The 14,428-nt window shown below is 38.7% G+C and overlaps 1 protein-coding gene across 5 annotated transcripts in view; it reads left to right on the top strand.

Moving 5' to 3' along the window:
• vps13a (vacuolar protein sorting 13 homolog A) overlaps positions 1 to 14,428 on the top strand; it is a 397,184-nt gene that overhangs the window by 115,586 nt on the left and 267,170 nt on the right. For all 5 annotated transcript variants that reach the window (XM_069930496.1, XM_069930495.1, XM_069930501.1 and 2 more), the window contains 5 exons: positions 69 to 163; positions 2,680 to 2,822; positions 9,351 to 9,552; positions 11,017 to 11,131; positions 12,441 to 12,577. In XM_069930496.1, coding sequence (XP_069786597.1) covers positions 69 to 163; positions 2,680 to 2,822; positions 9,351 to 9,552; positions 11,017 to 11,131; positions 12,441 to 12,577 — 692 coding nt within the window. The remainder of the gene's footprint in view (positions 1 to 68; positions 164 to 2,679; positions 2,823 to 9,350; positions 9,553 to 11,016; positions 11,132 to 12,440; positions 12,578 to 14,428) is intronic.

Here is a 14,428-nt window from a genome sequence, read left to right as displayed (position 1 = left end):
ACCTGCGGAGTTTCTCTAGCATTATGTTTTACTTAGAGTTCATAACTCTTTGAAATGTTTATTCTCAGGAATTGATTTATTGATGACACCTGAAGAGAAGTCTAAGCTCTATACAGCAATTGGATACAGTGAAGCAGCAGTGGATCCAACAATGCCAAAAAGAGTACGTTTAATTGTTATGAATTCAAATTTATTCTGAATAGTTAATTAAACTAAAAAGCACTCAACAGATAAAAATGAAATTGCTAAATCACTGAAGATTTGGGAACCTTTCAAAGAAGGCATTTGGTGTTTCACTTGAATATTTCACAGGTTACTCTAACACAGATTATTCAAAGGAGAGCATATAAAACAAAGTTCCTTGCTTCAGCTTCAACTATATTAAATAATGAGGTACAGACAATGGAGTGTGATTTGGGTGCTGGGGTTCAATTTGATGATTTTTGGGAGATCATGCATCCAATGTTTTAAATAAAAACACTGGAGTAAGAAATTCATTGGTGTTGTATGTACATTTAGGTGCTACTGGTCACAGTTGATATGATTATAAATTGCAATCAGATGTGATTGCCATTTCTCACATCTAGGATGATTTAGTCAACCAGGTTCAAGCAGGCATTTAGGTTGATTTTGGTTGTTGCGCAACAAACATTTGACATGACCTATCAAACTAGTCCATGACAATGTGACTGATTCTGCATTATGCAAGTTCAAGAAAAGGGGAAAACATATGCCTTTACTATTTTTAATGAGATTTTAAAATAATTGTTTGTTAGAGAGTTAGTTGGAGGATAACTCATTTTGGTCAATAGAGTTACAATGATTGTGGAGGTATTTTTGGATCTCTAGACATAGTCTTCTAAGTAGTTTCTTCAAATGTGGGTAATTTAGCAGTGTTTTCACTTAATTTAAAAAAAATAGATATGCAGCATGGAAACAGGCCATTTCGGCCCACAGGTCCACACCATCCAATTTACCCTCCATTAACCTACATCTCTTTCCCACCCCCCCCCCCCCCAAAACCTCCGGTACATTTTTAAACAGTGGGAGGAAACAGGAGCCCCGGAGAAAACCCATACGGACATGGGGAGGAGAATGTACAAACTCCTTACAGACAGCAGGAGAATCAAACCTTGGTCTGGTCCTGATCACTGGTGCTGTAAGGCATTGTGCTAACTGCTATACCAACTGTGCCACCTGAACTTAGCCTCTATGACCACTGGTGGGTGGAAGAGGTACCACACTTCACCAAGGAGATTAGAGAGAAATGAGTCATCTGGTTAGCAGAGCCTGTTACTCAATATAGCAGTGCCTCTACCTGTGCACAACACCTCATTTTATCCAAGGAACTGTGTATCTAGACCGCAGCTCTACTCAACATTTTTTTTGTCTATGGCTCCTTTAGACTCTGCTCAAAGTTTATGGGCTCTCTTCCCTATGAAGCAGTTATTTAGTGGTTTCTTCTGTACTTTCCTATCAACTACATAAAAAACATTTTATGATTAAATTCCATGGCCCCCACCTTAAATGTGCTGTGGCCTTAGGAGGAGGCCTTGTGTTGTCTGTTGGAATACTTGATCTAGATAATAGGATTTTCAATCTCAGTGACCTCAGAGATTGCTGTGTGTGAATAACAGGCCCTTTTGACAAGATTTATTTCTTTTCTGCTTATCCATTCTCGGTGAAGGATGGTTTTCCTCCTCCTGATCATGGAGGCCATATCTTTACTTTAACACCATCAATAATGAACACCAATTGTCAGCAACCCAGATATAATGCACTGATTTCCCCATTCAAGTGTTTAATATGGATTGCAAGGATCACCTCCCTACATTGAAAATAACCTATTTATTCTGTGTTAATCAACACTCAGTTCATATTATTGAAGTGGAGATCGCACATTTCCTCCTGGTACTCTGATGCATTCCATGACATGCTGGTTGGAAGGTTAATTTTTTTTTACAGTAAATTACCCTGAGTGGATGACGGAAGAATCAGGGTGGAAGTTATGTCCAAATGAGAAGGAATAGGTTATTGAGAAATAAGATGAGCAGTTTGATGGTATTGGTTTGACAGTTAACCTGGTGTCTAATGTCTGATTGGTCTCTTATTGCTATAAGAACATATGAGGAAGTGTTATCATGCATTCAAGGGGATGCTGCAGATCTTTTCACGTTTGAAAAAAATGTGAATGGTATGCTTTAATTCAGAAGAAGGCAACACACACTTTCCTGTTTGTAGAATAATATTCTGCTGCCAATCCTGTACTGTTCATTTATCCCATCTTTCTCCTGGAGCTGTTTGAATTGTTTTGTCCTTTAGTTTAGCAACATAGTTCAAATATTCTCAGCTTTGTTTTCAAGTACCCCCCATAAGCCTAGCCCTAAGCTCTAAATTATTTTACTTGTTCATCCTTCTGAGAGCTATGCACACGTTCTGACCTTTTGCCTAATTTTAATTCTCTACGACTCCCTTAGTTCAAGCTCTGATATTCTTTAAACCTTTCCATCCTTTTAGAGACCTTGAAATCTTAACCATTTGAATATTTCCTTGTATGCTTTGTGAACTGTGACATACTTTGTCATTAAAGCTGCAATCAAATGCAAATTTGAATAAATGTTTGTAAATTGGAAACATATATTGTATGGTAGTTAATTTTCTAATTTCATTAATTTACAGTATGAGGCAGTGAAGCTTTCTGTGAAGTTAGTGAGCATGTCTATTTCCATCAAAGAAGAGCACGACAGGCCAGAGATCATGAAATTTTCTGTAATTGACTTGAGCACAAAGGTTGCCCAGAGACCTGGAGCACAAGCTATTAAGTAAGTTTTACAACTTTATATAGTCTCCTTTCATTTAGCAGCTATTCTAATATTATAATTAAAATGCTGGAACTACAAGTCAGGGAGTGAAATGGAGACAAACAATTATGTTTTTCAGTTCTGTTTTTACTCTAAGGAATATACTTAAGTGCAACAGAAAGTGTGGAAAAATATAGTGTTTAGTACTTCTACTATTGACTCACGATAAATCCTGCTTTCATGATTGACATATTGAAAATTCTGTGGAAAATACAGGGCAACATTTTTATTTGAGTTAGATTATCAAAGGCTCAGTAGTGAAGAGGGTCAAGAACTTCAAATTCTTGGGTGTCAACATTTCTGAGCATCTGTCCTGAAGCCTCCATGTTGATGCAATCATGAAGAAGGCCTGCCAGTGGCTATACTTTGTGAGGTGCCTGGGGAGATTCAGTATGTCACCGAAGACTCTGTAAAACTTCTACAGGTGTACTGCGGAGAGCATACTGCCTGATTGCATCACTGTCTGATATGGAGGCACTAAATCTCAGGACCAGAAGGAACTCCAGTGGGTTGTTAACTCGGCCTTGCAAATGCCAAATATTAGACTCTGCATAATATTTTAATTGAATGCAAAAGCAAGCCTGCATCCAAAGACAACTTTCTGGAGGAACTCAGCAGGTTGGGCACCATCTGTGGAGGCAAAGGGATAATCTTCAGATCAAGACCCTACATCAGGGCTGAAAGTGTTTTGCCTATATAAATGGGTAAGAAGAAGGGTTAAGGTTGGAGGTGATAGGTGGAGGCAGATGAGAAAGGAAGGGATGGGGGAAATGATGGGCAGATTAGGCCAGGTAGATGAAGGGTGGAAGGAGACACCAGTGCTACAGGCAATGAAGAAGGCAAAAGGGATGTTGGCTTCATTGCTAGAGCTATATAATTTAAGAGCAGGGAGTTTCTGCTGAAGCTATACAGGATTATGTTGAAGCTGCACCTGGAGTATCTGCAGTTCTAATTTCTCCTAACTTAAGAAAGGATAGACTGACTTTGGAGGCAGTGCAGAGGTTTTCCAGGTTGATATCAGAAATGAAGGGGTTAACTTTTGAGGAGAGATTGAATAGTGTGGAACTATATTTATTGCAGTTTATCCTGGAAAAAAAATTATGAAGGGAAAAGTATGATACAGAGAGATTGTTTCCACTGGTAAGTGAGACGAGAAAAGGGGACTAGTCTCAAGATCCAGATGAGGAGGAACACTGGGCAATGAAGCATTAGAGGTTGCCTCATGAAATGTATTTAAGACTATAAGAAGTTCACATTTCATTTAGCATGACTGTTATTTTAAGGATTAGTGCAAGCTGCAACCATTCACAGCTTGTAGCGAGATGGAGTGGCACAGTTAAGTATTAACTATAAAGAAAGTGATGTTTAATTCAGGAAAAAAACAAATGGTCAGAGAGAGTCATGTGATTGGATCTCTTAAAGAAACAGGTTTGAGTATTAATCAGTCAGCAATCTGATAAACACAGGTGAAGTGACGATGTGAAATGGACAATTCTGCTGATTCTTGTCAGGGGAATTATTGAACCACCATGACCATTGTAGTGATTATTTTGATTGATTCATATCTGGGAAAAGAAAGCAAGAGAATTTCTTCATTGGATGTGATCATCTTGATAGTCATTTCCTCTGACCTGTGCCTGGGTTTTGGAAGCATCATGGAAATCATGTTTTGTTTCCTCTACGCAAGGAAGAGGGGAGTTGTGACAACCATTTGTATGAAAGGACATTTCTCTGGAAGCAACTCAACAAGGATTTGTGAGTTTTGGCAGTCTGATCACTCAGTCTCTGTCACTTTTGTGATTACTTCTGTGCATCAGTATAAAAGTCAGAGTTTCAACACAGGATCTCTAAGACTGAGCTTTGGAATGACTGCAGAATTGGGCCTGAGCTGGAACGGTTTGTGTATTTTTTATACACACACACACCACACACACACACACACACACACACACACACACACACACACACACGGAGTTAGGGTTAAATTAGCTAAGTTGTATTATTATTAGTAGTTACTAATAAATATATTTTTGTAGAAGTAAGTTTCTTGTTGAATTTCTATTGCTGCTAGTCTACGATGTAACAAAGACAAAGGTAGATTTTTGAGTTGGAGTGGAATTAAAAGGAATAGGCAGGCAAATGGAGCTGAGTCCATGGCTAGATCAGCCATAATCATATTGAATGGCAGAGCAAACTCGATAGGTCAGTTGCCTACTTCTGTACTTATTTCTTGAGTTATTTTGACAGCAGCTGGTGGGTGATGGGCCGAAATATATAATGAAAAAGAAAGGTGGGGGGGGGGGGGAAAGAGAGCTGATAGAGCCAAGTGGGAGGAGGTGAGGGTGAGAGATTAAGACATTAGAGGCTGGGAGGTGAGAAATGGTGATATAAAAGGTTGCAGATGGTGGAATCTGATAAGTAAGGAAGGGTATTTGGAACCAGATAAAGGAGGGATCATGGGCATTTGGAACAATTTAGGAAAGGAGATAAGAGACCCACTAGGTGTATTTTGTGGGTGATGGGTAGATGGAACCAGGTGGTGAGGATGGATCTGAAGAGAGTGTGGGTTACCAGAAGTTAGAAAATTTGATGTTCATTGGCTTATAGACTAGCTGTGTGGAATGTGATGTATTCTTCTAGTTTGCAATTTGTTACAATCTGTTGTGGAGAACACAGAGGATAGAAAAGTCAGTGTGGAAATGGCATGCAAGTGGGAGTTCATGATGGTGATTGTGAACAGATCATGCAGAGAGTGGATGAGTGGATGACTGTTTTGTAGAACACATTCTGTCAGTTTAGAAGAACAATACTCAAATCCCAACATAGAAATTTCTGGAGGAACTCAGTGGGTCAGGCAGTGTCCATGGAAGGCAAAATACAGTCAGCTTTTCAGGTTGTCATACAGTAGAAATAGAAAGATTAGGGCAGAAGATGAATAAAGTAGAAAGGGGTAGGCATGGGCTGGTAGTTGATGGATTAATGCAGGTGGGAGAGGAAGAAATGGGCAAAAAGGTGAGAAGCTAGGTGGTGATGGCGGGAAGATGCCCTTTGATCAGAAGGAAGTGAAAGAAGAGAAGGGGTTGGGGAGCTGGAGGAAGGAAGGTATGGGTGACAGGCTGATCAAGAGGGTAGGGAGAGAAAAGTGGAGAAATGGGGTCAGGGATAAGGGAAACACAAGGGCAAAGGTTGAGAAAACCAGGGTGGCAGGCTGTAGAAGGTTGCTGGAAATTGGAGAAGTCCACATTGTCTGGTTAGAGATTGCAGAGGCTGAATATAAGGTATTATTCCTTCAATTCAGGTCTTGCTTCAACTTGGCAGTACAATAGGCCATGGACAAATGCATCTTTATGGGGAACCTACAGCCCCTTGCTTTCTCTTCTCTCTCTGATCCCTTTCCTCCTCTTTTCCTTGTTTCCACTCTCCCACCCTTCTCTTCCCCATACCCACACCTTCCTTCCTTCAGCTCACCATTGCTTTCTCTTCCTTCCTCCTTTTGGAATGCCTCTTCCTCAGCCCTCTGCCTCTTTCTCCTATTTAGTTAATATTTTCCCAACTTCTTCCCTTTTCTTGCTATTTTCAATGAAGGGTTATAGCTTGAAATGTTGACCATTGCCTTTCTTGGATATTGCATGACCTGCAAAACACTAAAATTTCATGACTTGTTCATAACAATAAATTCTGATTCTGAAATTTGTTCAGCATTTAGTTTGTTCTGGTTTTCCAGTATTGCAGTCTTTCTTGTTTACCTTAATACACTTATTCCACCTGGTTATTTTAGCAACCCAGGAATATGAATATTGAATTTTCTAATTTCAGGTAACGCATGCCATTTTGTTCTCATTCCCTCATATTCAGTTTTCCTCTGTTATCCACCTAGGTTCTTTCAATACATTGCTTCCATCTGCCTCTCACCCATACACTAAACCTTCTTGAAATCTTCTCCAACTGATTCCATCTGCCCATTCTCCACTGTTCCACCAATCTTTCCCCAGCTTCACCCCTCCCTCTCACCCTTTATACTGGTTATCTCCCTCTTCACTCTCGGTTATAATGCAGGGTCCCACCCTGAAATGTTGACCTTCCCTTGGCTTCTATAGTTGTTATCTGAACTGCTAAATTCCTCCAGTAGTTTCTTTCCTTTGATTCAGATTACAGCTCTATGATCTCTTCTGTGTCATTTTTAATGCCACAGATATGTGGACAAAAGATCATCTAATGCTCAGCATGGAACAAACTTACATACAATCTGTATCACCTGCAGTAATTGTGAGGAGGAAAGATGTGATCAAAGTCAAGGGAGATGTTGTTTGTATTTTCAGGTATCTAATTGAAGGAAATTTTTATCTTGCCCTATTCTGGTTATTAGACAAGGAATCCAACAATTTGGACTATTGTCAACAAATTGGGAAACTAATAATATGTCATTAAAGATCTGTCAAGATCAACCAGTAGAAATGGAAGTAGATATTTGGGGTTCACCAAGCGTAACATTCCAGTGAAACTATGATTTGCTTCTTTTGCCTTGATGAGGCAGATGAAAATGGAACTAAACAATCATGGTCCCATCTTCTTCCTTATGATAAAAAAATGAAAGAGATATCATAGTCAGTTGTGATAAAGAATACAGGCTGAAGAAGTGTAAATTACCTCGGTTACAATCATGGAATATTCCATTAGTCAATTCGATCAGAATAATTTCACTCTCTATTTTCTTTTGCTGAATTCTTGCTCTCAAAGAAACTCCTGAAGTTCTGATTGGTAATTTTTCTCATTGAAATTGGTGTCCAAATTAATCTCTCTCCCTGCCATTCCCAATACTCCCTTACCCTCCAGCTCCCCTACCTACCACCTTCACCCTCTGACTTCCCCAATCCACCACTCCTCGACCCCCTGCCTCACCCCCCTCCCCCTAATTCTTTCCACCACACTGACTCCCACTTGGTCTTTACCATCTCCTCTGACTTGCCCTCTCCAAGATGGAACGTTCTGTCTTCAGTAGAGTCCTCGCTTTCGTCCCCCTTTTCCCACACTTCAATGTTCCTTGCACGCCATGATGCCGAACTCTTCTTCCGTCAACTCCATCTCTGTACCCACTTCTTCCACTGTGATTCTCCACCACCTACTGAAGAATGCTTCCCCTGCCTTAAGCCTTCTTCCTCCTCTTGGCCAGCTGCCTGCTCTGGATATTGATATTTCCAATTGTTGCCAAAATATCAACTGTCTTAACTTCACCAAACCCATCTCCTATTCGAAGTTCACCCCATCTCCGTAAGGATTCTATTCCTTTCTCTCAATTCCTCTGCCTCCATTGCACCTGCTCCCAGGATGAGGTCTTCCATTTCAGATCATCCGGGGTATCCTTCACTTCAAAAGACGGGGCTTCCTCTCTGCCACCATCAATTCAGCGCTTACCTGCATATCCTTAATTTTCCTCACATCTGCCTTGGTCCCTTCTGGCCCTTGATGCAACAGAACATGATTTCCCTTGTTCTAATCTACCACCCCACCAGCCTCTACATCCAATGTATTACCCTCTGCAATTTCCATTGTCCAAACATACCATCACCAGACATGTCTTCCCCTCTCCGCTTTCTGTAGTGGCTGCTCCCTCTGTGACTCCCTTGTCCATTAATCCCTACCCACTAATCACTCCCTTGGCACCTTCCCCTGTGACCATAGGAAGTGCCACACGTGCCCACACCTCCTCCCTCACCACCATTCTGGGCCCCAAACATCTATTGGATCCTGTACTCCCGATGTGGCCTCACTGAGCACCTTTGCTCTCTCCGCATCAATGACAGGGATCTCCCTGTGGCCAACCATTTCAATTCTGTGCTCTACTTCTGTGCTGACATGCCTGTCCATGGCCAAATGTACTGTCATACCAGGCCCATCTGTAAATTAGAGAGCAATGGCTAATGTTGCTCCTGGGCTCTCTCCACTGGATGGCATTAAAGTTGATCTATCTGCTTTCTGGTTAACCTCTCCCTCTCTTCCGTGGCCTTCCCTTAGCTCTCCACCTTCTTCCCTCTCCATTCTCAGAGCTATTCCTCATCCCACTTTTTTCTTGTGCCCATCCTCCCTTATCCACCTGTGGGCCTGTGCTCCTCCCCATGCCCCTCCCTGCTCCCCACTATTTTATTCAGGTGCCTGTTTAGATTTTACTCATACTCAACGAAAGGTTCAAGCCTGAAACATTGATTGTGCATCTCTATCTTTGCTATATAAAGTACACTGTGTCCTGCTGAGTTTCTCCAGCATTGTGTTTTTACTACAATCACTGTGTTTGCAGACTTTGTGTTTCGTCCAAATTAACTCTTGTTTTTGTATTCTGCGATGACATGAAGCAAGTGTGCACTTCATTTGGAACTCTTGTCATAACAGTTACTTCCTTAACGAATATTGACAATATTGAAATCAAAGCCCCATGAAGCAATAGTGAATGTAAGAGTTGTGCTACATTATCATTGAGATACTTTGTTTTTGTAGATTTGAAGCAATAATAGGAACTCTTGAGGTAACAGGACAGCCTCGGGAAATGCAAAGGCCATTACTTCTTTCTTCAAGAAATGTTATGACTGCAAATGAAGATACTTTGCTGAAAATCATGTTTGAAACAAACCCATTGGATGAAAGAGCTGATCAGCGGCTGAGGGTGGAGTCCCGTCCTCTTGAAATTGTGTATGATGCAGTGAGTCAAATGAGCAATATAATATTTAATTGTTTATTTAAGTTACATGCATCATTTAGTTTCTGATTATAGTCTGGGGGAAAATGAAATCATTCTGATGTAAAAACAATGAAAACAGTCTGTTAACTTATTGTGTCTGTACTGTGGAGTTATTTGTTTAAAACTAGTTATTTTTACCTGTTTTTTTTTTGCTCCAATCATTTTTTGAATTTTCTTTGGAATTCAATACTAATATTCCAATTCTCAGGCAGGATATTTTAGATAATCATTGTTTAGTCAAAATATTTCTTGAAGTCATCTTTTATTTCGATTGTTACTTTATCTATTTTTTCTTTTTCCAACCCTTGGTAACTGAATTGGTATTTTTCCCATGGAAGGTTTTCTTTTGATCTTGGAGTATTTACTAACCTTCCACATAGCTGAAGCCATTATCTCTGGTACCATGCTAGAATAAGAGACCTTCTGTTGATCCTCAGAAATGACACTAAATACTACACTCCCCAGAACTTGAAGGAAATCTAGGTCAAGTCATGCAAGGAATTTACCAACATTTTTATATACTTCATTGTTTTTGCTCTGTGTGATTTAACATTCAGTTAATAATCCTGAATTTAATTTGGATTAAATTGTGAAATTGAATTAGCTTCTTTAAAATCCTTATAATTTACCAAAACCTTGAAATATGTGCCTGATTCCTTCATCCCCATCTGACATCTTATAAACCCCTTTGTTGTAAAGAAGTCTTGAGGCAAGGCAGAAAATGTAATGATTGCCTTTATTTCTGATGGTAAGTCAGGTGGTCACTTCTATAGCATTGTGTTTTTACTTCCACCACAGTGTCTACAGATTTTCGTGTTTTTACTTCAGATGAGGCGGCGAAGACTTTAATTGGGTGGGGTGTTGAGTTCAAATATCGGGACTTCATGATATAGTTCAGCTAGTTGGTGAGACCACATTTAGAGTACTGTGTGCAGTTCTGGTCACCATGATGCTCAGGTCTTGTCCTCCCCTTTTGCTCATTTCTCACTATTCGGATAATAACTGTCTGTTATTGCCATCGAACTGGGTTATTGCATCTACCATCTACTTTCCCACTCTCTGTCCCAGTCACCCTGTGGCTCCTTGGAATCTTCTCAGCTTGCATTGCCACCTAGTTTTGTCATCTGCAAACTTGCAGATATTACATTCAGTAGCTTTTTCTAAATAATTGACATACTGTACTATAAATACTGGGGATCCTGAATCTTGTGGTACCCCATTAGTAACTGCCAATCTAGAAATGACCCATTTATTAGCACTCTGCTTCCTGCTTGCCAACCAGTTTTATATCCATATCAGTACACACAAACTAGACCAGATGTTTGTTGCAATATTAACGGGCACTTCTCAACAAGGATGTCATTATTGTTTCTAAACTATTAACTATAAAACTGTTTGGATAACATGGTTAATGTATTCCAATAGAGAACTGTGAACAGTTTGGTGGATTTTTTTCGACCACCCAATGATGTGCACCTGGAGGAGCTAACGTCAGCTACTTTGATGAAGCTTGAAGAATTCCGTGATAAAACTGCAACAGGTAATTATCAACAATTATATTTACCATGCATAGTTTTTGATGAGGAATCTTTTAAAATAGGTTTGGTGTACAAATAGGAAGTGTTGTAATTATAGCAAAATATAGAATTTGTAGTGCTGCCTAGAAATTTTGGAAACAAAAGAATTGAATTGGGAGCTAAAAATGTATTGTTCTTTATTCTGACCTTGAATTTGGTGTGTATGTCAAAATTTCAGTTTGCAGATGGCATGTAGTAATGTCGGTAATCTCTGGAAAAGCAAAAATGTAGGTGAAATACGCATCCACACATTATATTATTATTATTTAAAATAGTTGAAGTTCTCTTGAACTTAAACTGAGGCCAATGAATTTAGTTGTGACATTTTTGGGGTGCTCAATTTGTCTTAACAAGCTCCCAGTAAACAAGAAGTGAAATGGGTCTCTTTGATCAGTTGTGTTCCTTGTAACTTTGCTTGTTGTCAAATATTTTATAGGAGTCAGTAAGAGTCCAGACATCTTAAAATTTGTTTGTGCTTGGGGAACTAAATACTTCCAAAAAATCATACTTTTGAAATTTATTTAACTGATCATAAAGTTCATTTTAACCACTTCAAAAAGAGCTCTACTACTTCCAAGAATCCCTTCTAATTTAACCTTGCTTCTTGAGTTTTACCAATTCTTCTCACCTGCCCCACTCCTGTTGCTTGCAATCAACTCTAATTCAAGTCTTCATATTCTACCTCCTCCCCCCATCCCCTGTTTTAAATGCTCTATTTCAAAGTTGCACGCCACTGATTTCCCAAATTTGATATATTTATCTAATGTGCCTTCAAGCAATGACTCATTCTTTCTTTCTTTTGGTTCTTTGATTTCCCATAATTTGGGTAGCAATGATTGGCCTAAGTGCGCTAAATTGTCAATTAATGTAACATGAAATTTTGCACTGTAGGAAAGTACAGTGGAACCCTGATTTAATGCAACACAATTTAACGTGAATCCGGAAATAACGCGATGAATCATTGGACTCTGGTGTCGGTCTGCGGACTGCCGCCAGGAGCCGGGACGGTTGGTTTACTAAAAATTAATTTGTGTTTTAATTTAAACTGTAACTATAACCATTTATTGAAACCCTGATTTAGCAATGCAATTATTTTTTGACCCAAACTATCATGTTATTACGGTATTCTAGTATATTTTCCATTTTCTGTCTGGATTTTAAAAAATTCTTAAAGTATAGTATTTTCTGGAATATCTGAAAATGTCAACAAAGAGTTCATAATTATACATTTAATACTTTTACATTTGTTTTTCCATTCTATTTCTTTTACAGGTTTGATGTACATTATTGAGACTCAGAAGGTCCTGGACTTGAAAATAAACTTTATGGCTTCGTATATTATTGTTCCACGGAATGGCTTTTTTGATAAATCTGCCAGCTTACTGGTTCTTGATCTTGGTAATTTAAGGGTAAGCTTGTAAAAGCAGAAGTATTTTTTTTCAGCTTCAGTGAGTTAAAGTATCCTGGAATTTAAAAAAATGTAACATCTTTAGAGATAATTGTAAAGATGATGAAATAGATAAGTGACAGAATATGTCCTTTGGCACACCAAGTTCAAGCTGAGTATCAGCCACTCACTTACTCAGTCCTGTGCTAATCCCATTTTATTTTCCCCACCTTTCATCAGTCCCCCCAAATTCTACCACTCATGTACACAAAACCCATGAACTCAGAGAGACTATGCAATCTGCCATTCAAACAGCAATCTAGGTCACAAATAAACTGGGGTTTCTGTAGATATGGTGCTAGAGCAGGGGTGGCTCACCTTTCAATTTTTAATGTATACAATAAGCCCAATTAACCTACACCCCCAGTATGTACTCGTGGGCTGAAATGGCCTGTATGTCTAAATTAAAAATTAAAATGTTAGCCACCCCTAGTGTGTTTGTTAATAAAAACCAAGATTGGGAAGATATTGAGACAAAATATCTGTAAAGATAATTAAGGTAACTTTAGCTTACCAGTTAACAAACATGAGGAAAGAAACGAAGTGAAAAATAAGAACAAGTACGTAAAAGCAAATGTTTCAAACTAACCAAGAGGATCACAGCTAACTTCCTTTTGAACTAGCCTCAATAATGTTCTGTGGTAGGAAGTTCCTTGTAACTTTGTAGCTCTTCCTTGTAGCTCTTCAAGTGAAAATTTCTTCATTTTCTTCTCGATAAAATAACCAATTTGATTGTCAAAATGATTGCTCTAATTATGTTCAGAAATTTGCTTAGGTCGTAGCCATGCTATGTTATGTGTATGGCCTTTGTATTTTTATTCTATAATGCATATAGAATTTCAGATGGGACTGATAAACTGTTCATGACTTGTCGTTTAACAAATGAACCAAAATGTATTTGCAGAAGTGTTTAAAGTCTAATGTGATGCAATTTTTCCATTAGTTTTGAACATCAGTAGGATTATTCTGGTTAAAGTCTCTACTGCCTAATAGAAGAGACTACTGTTTTATTATGGTAACTGTGATCAGTAATTTGTATTTGCTTAGGATTCCCTATAAGTGAATAAGATCGCTATAGATTCTTAATATATCAAGAACATTAGAGACTTAGAAGTGGTCCTGACTTAAAAGATGTGTATGAACAGTATCCTGCACACTATATTTAGCAGTTGTATGTTAGAAAATAGGCCCAGAATTACTCCCTTGAAGTATTTTGTTGGAATCAAGACACTGGCTTTACTGTATATTTCCAAAAGTTTTCACATTTTTGTCCCATTAAGACTGAGTAACCTGGTCAGATTTCGGGATTTTACTTACTAATGTAAGGATAAAATTCTTAACACTTTTGTATGTTGCTCTTTTAGAATATGGTGCCTTATATGAAGATATCATGAGCTTTCTTTGGAATGCATCATTAGAAAATGTTGAGGCTAAGGAATTTTGTTGTTTAATGACATGTAGATTTTATGGTCCTATATTGATACTATTTTATGCTCAATATGTTGAGTGTAAAATGTGCTTCTTGGCCTCTCGATTTCTATTTCTGAGCAGGTGTGGTGACTGACTGCTTACTAACATATGTAGACCAATTTGACGAGTAAGCTGGAAAGCTGGAGGTGGTTAAGAGTAGTACGTTCTTGCCACAGAAATGATAAGAAGGTTTCAGGGAAATGAAGGTCAGAAGTTAGCAGTGCTGCAACGGCACCAACTACAAATTCTGTGGCCCAATAAAAATTGGGTTTTTCTCATATCATTACGAGTAAATAATTTTCCCTATATATAGCTGAATGCTTGTTATTTATTATAATTTGTT

This window comes from Narcine bancroftii, chromosome 1, assembly GCF_036971445.1.
Source record: "Narcine bancroftii isolate sNarBan1 chromosome 1, sNarBan1.hap1, whole genome shotgun sequence".
NCBI lineage: Eukaryota > Metazoa > Chordata > Chondrichthyes > Torpediniformes > Narcinidae > Narcine > Narcine bancroftii.
The sequence above is the reverse complement of the archived record's forward strand: the minus strand, read 5'-3'. Positions and strand labels throughout refer to the sequence as shown.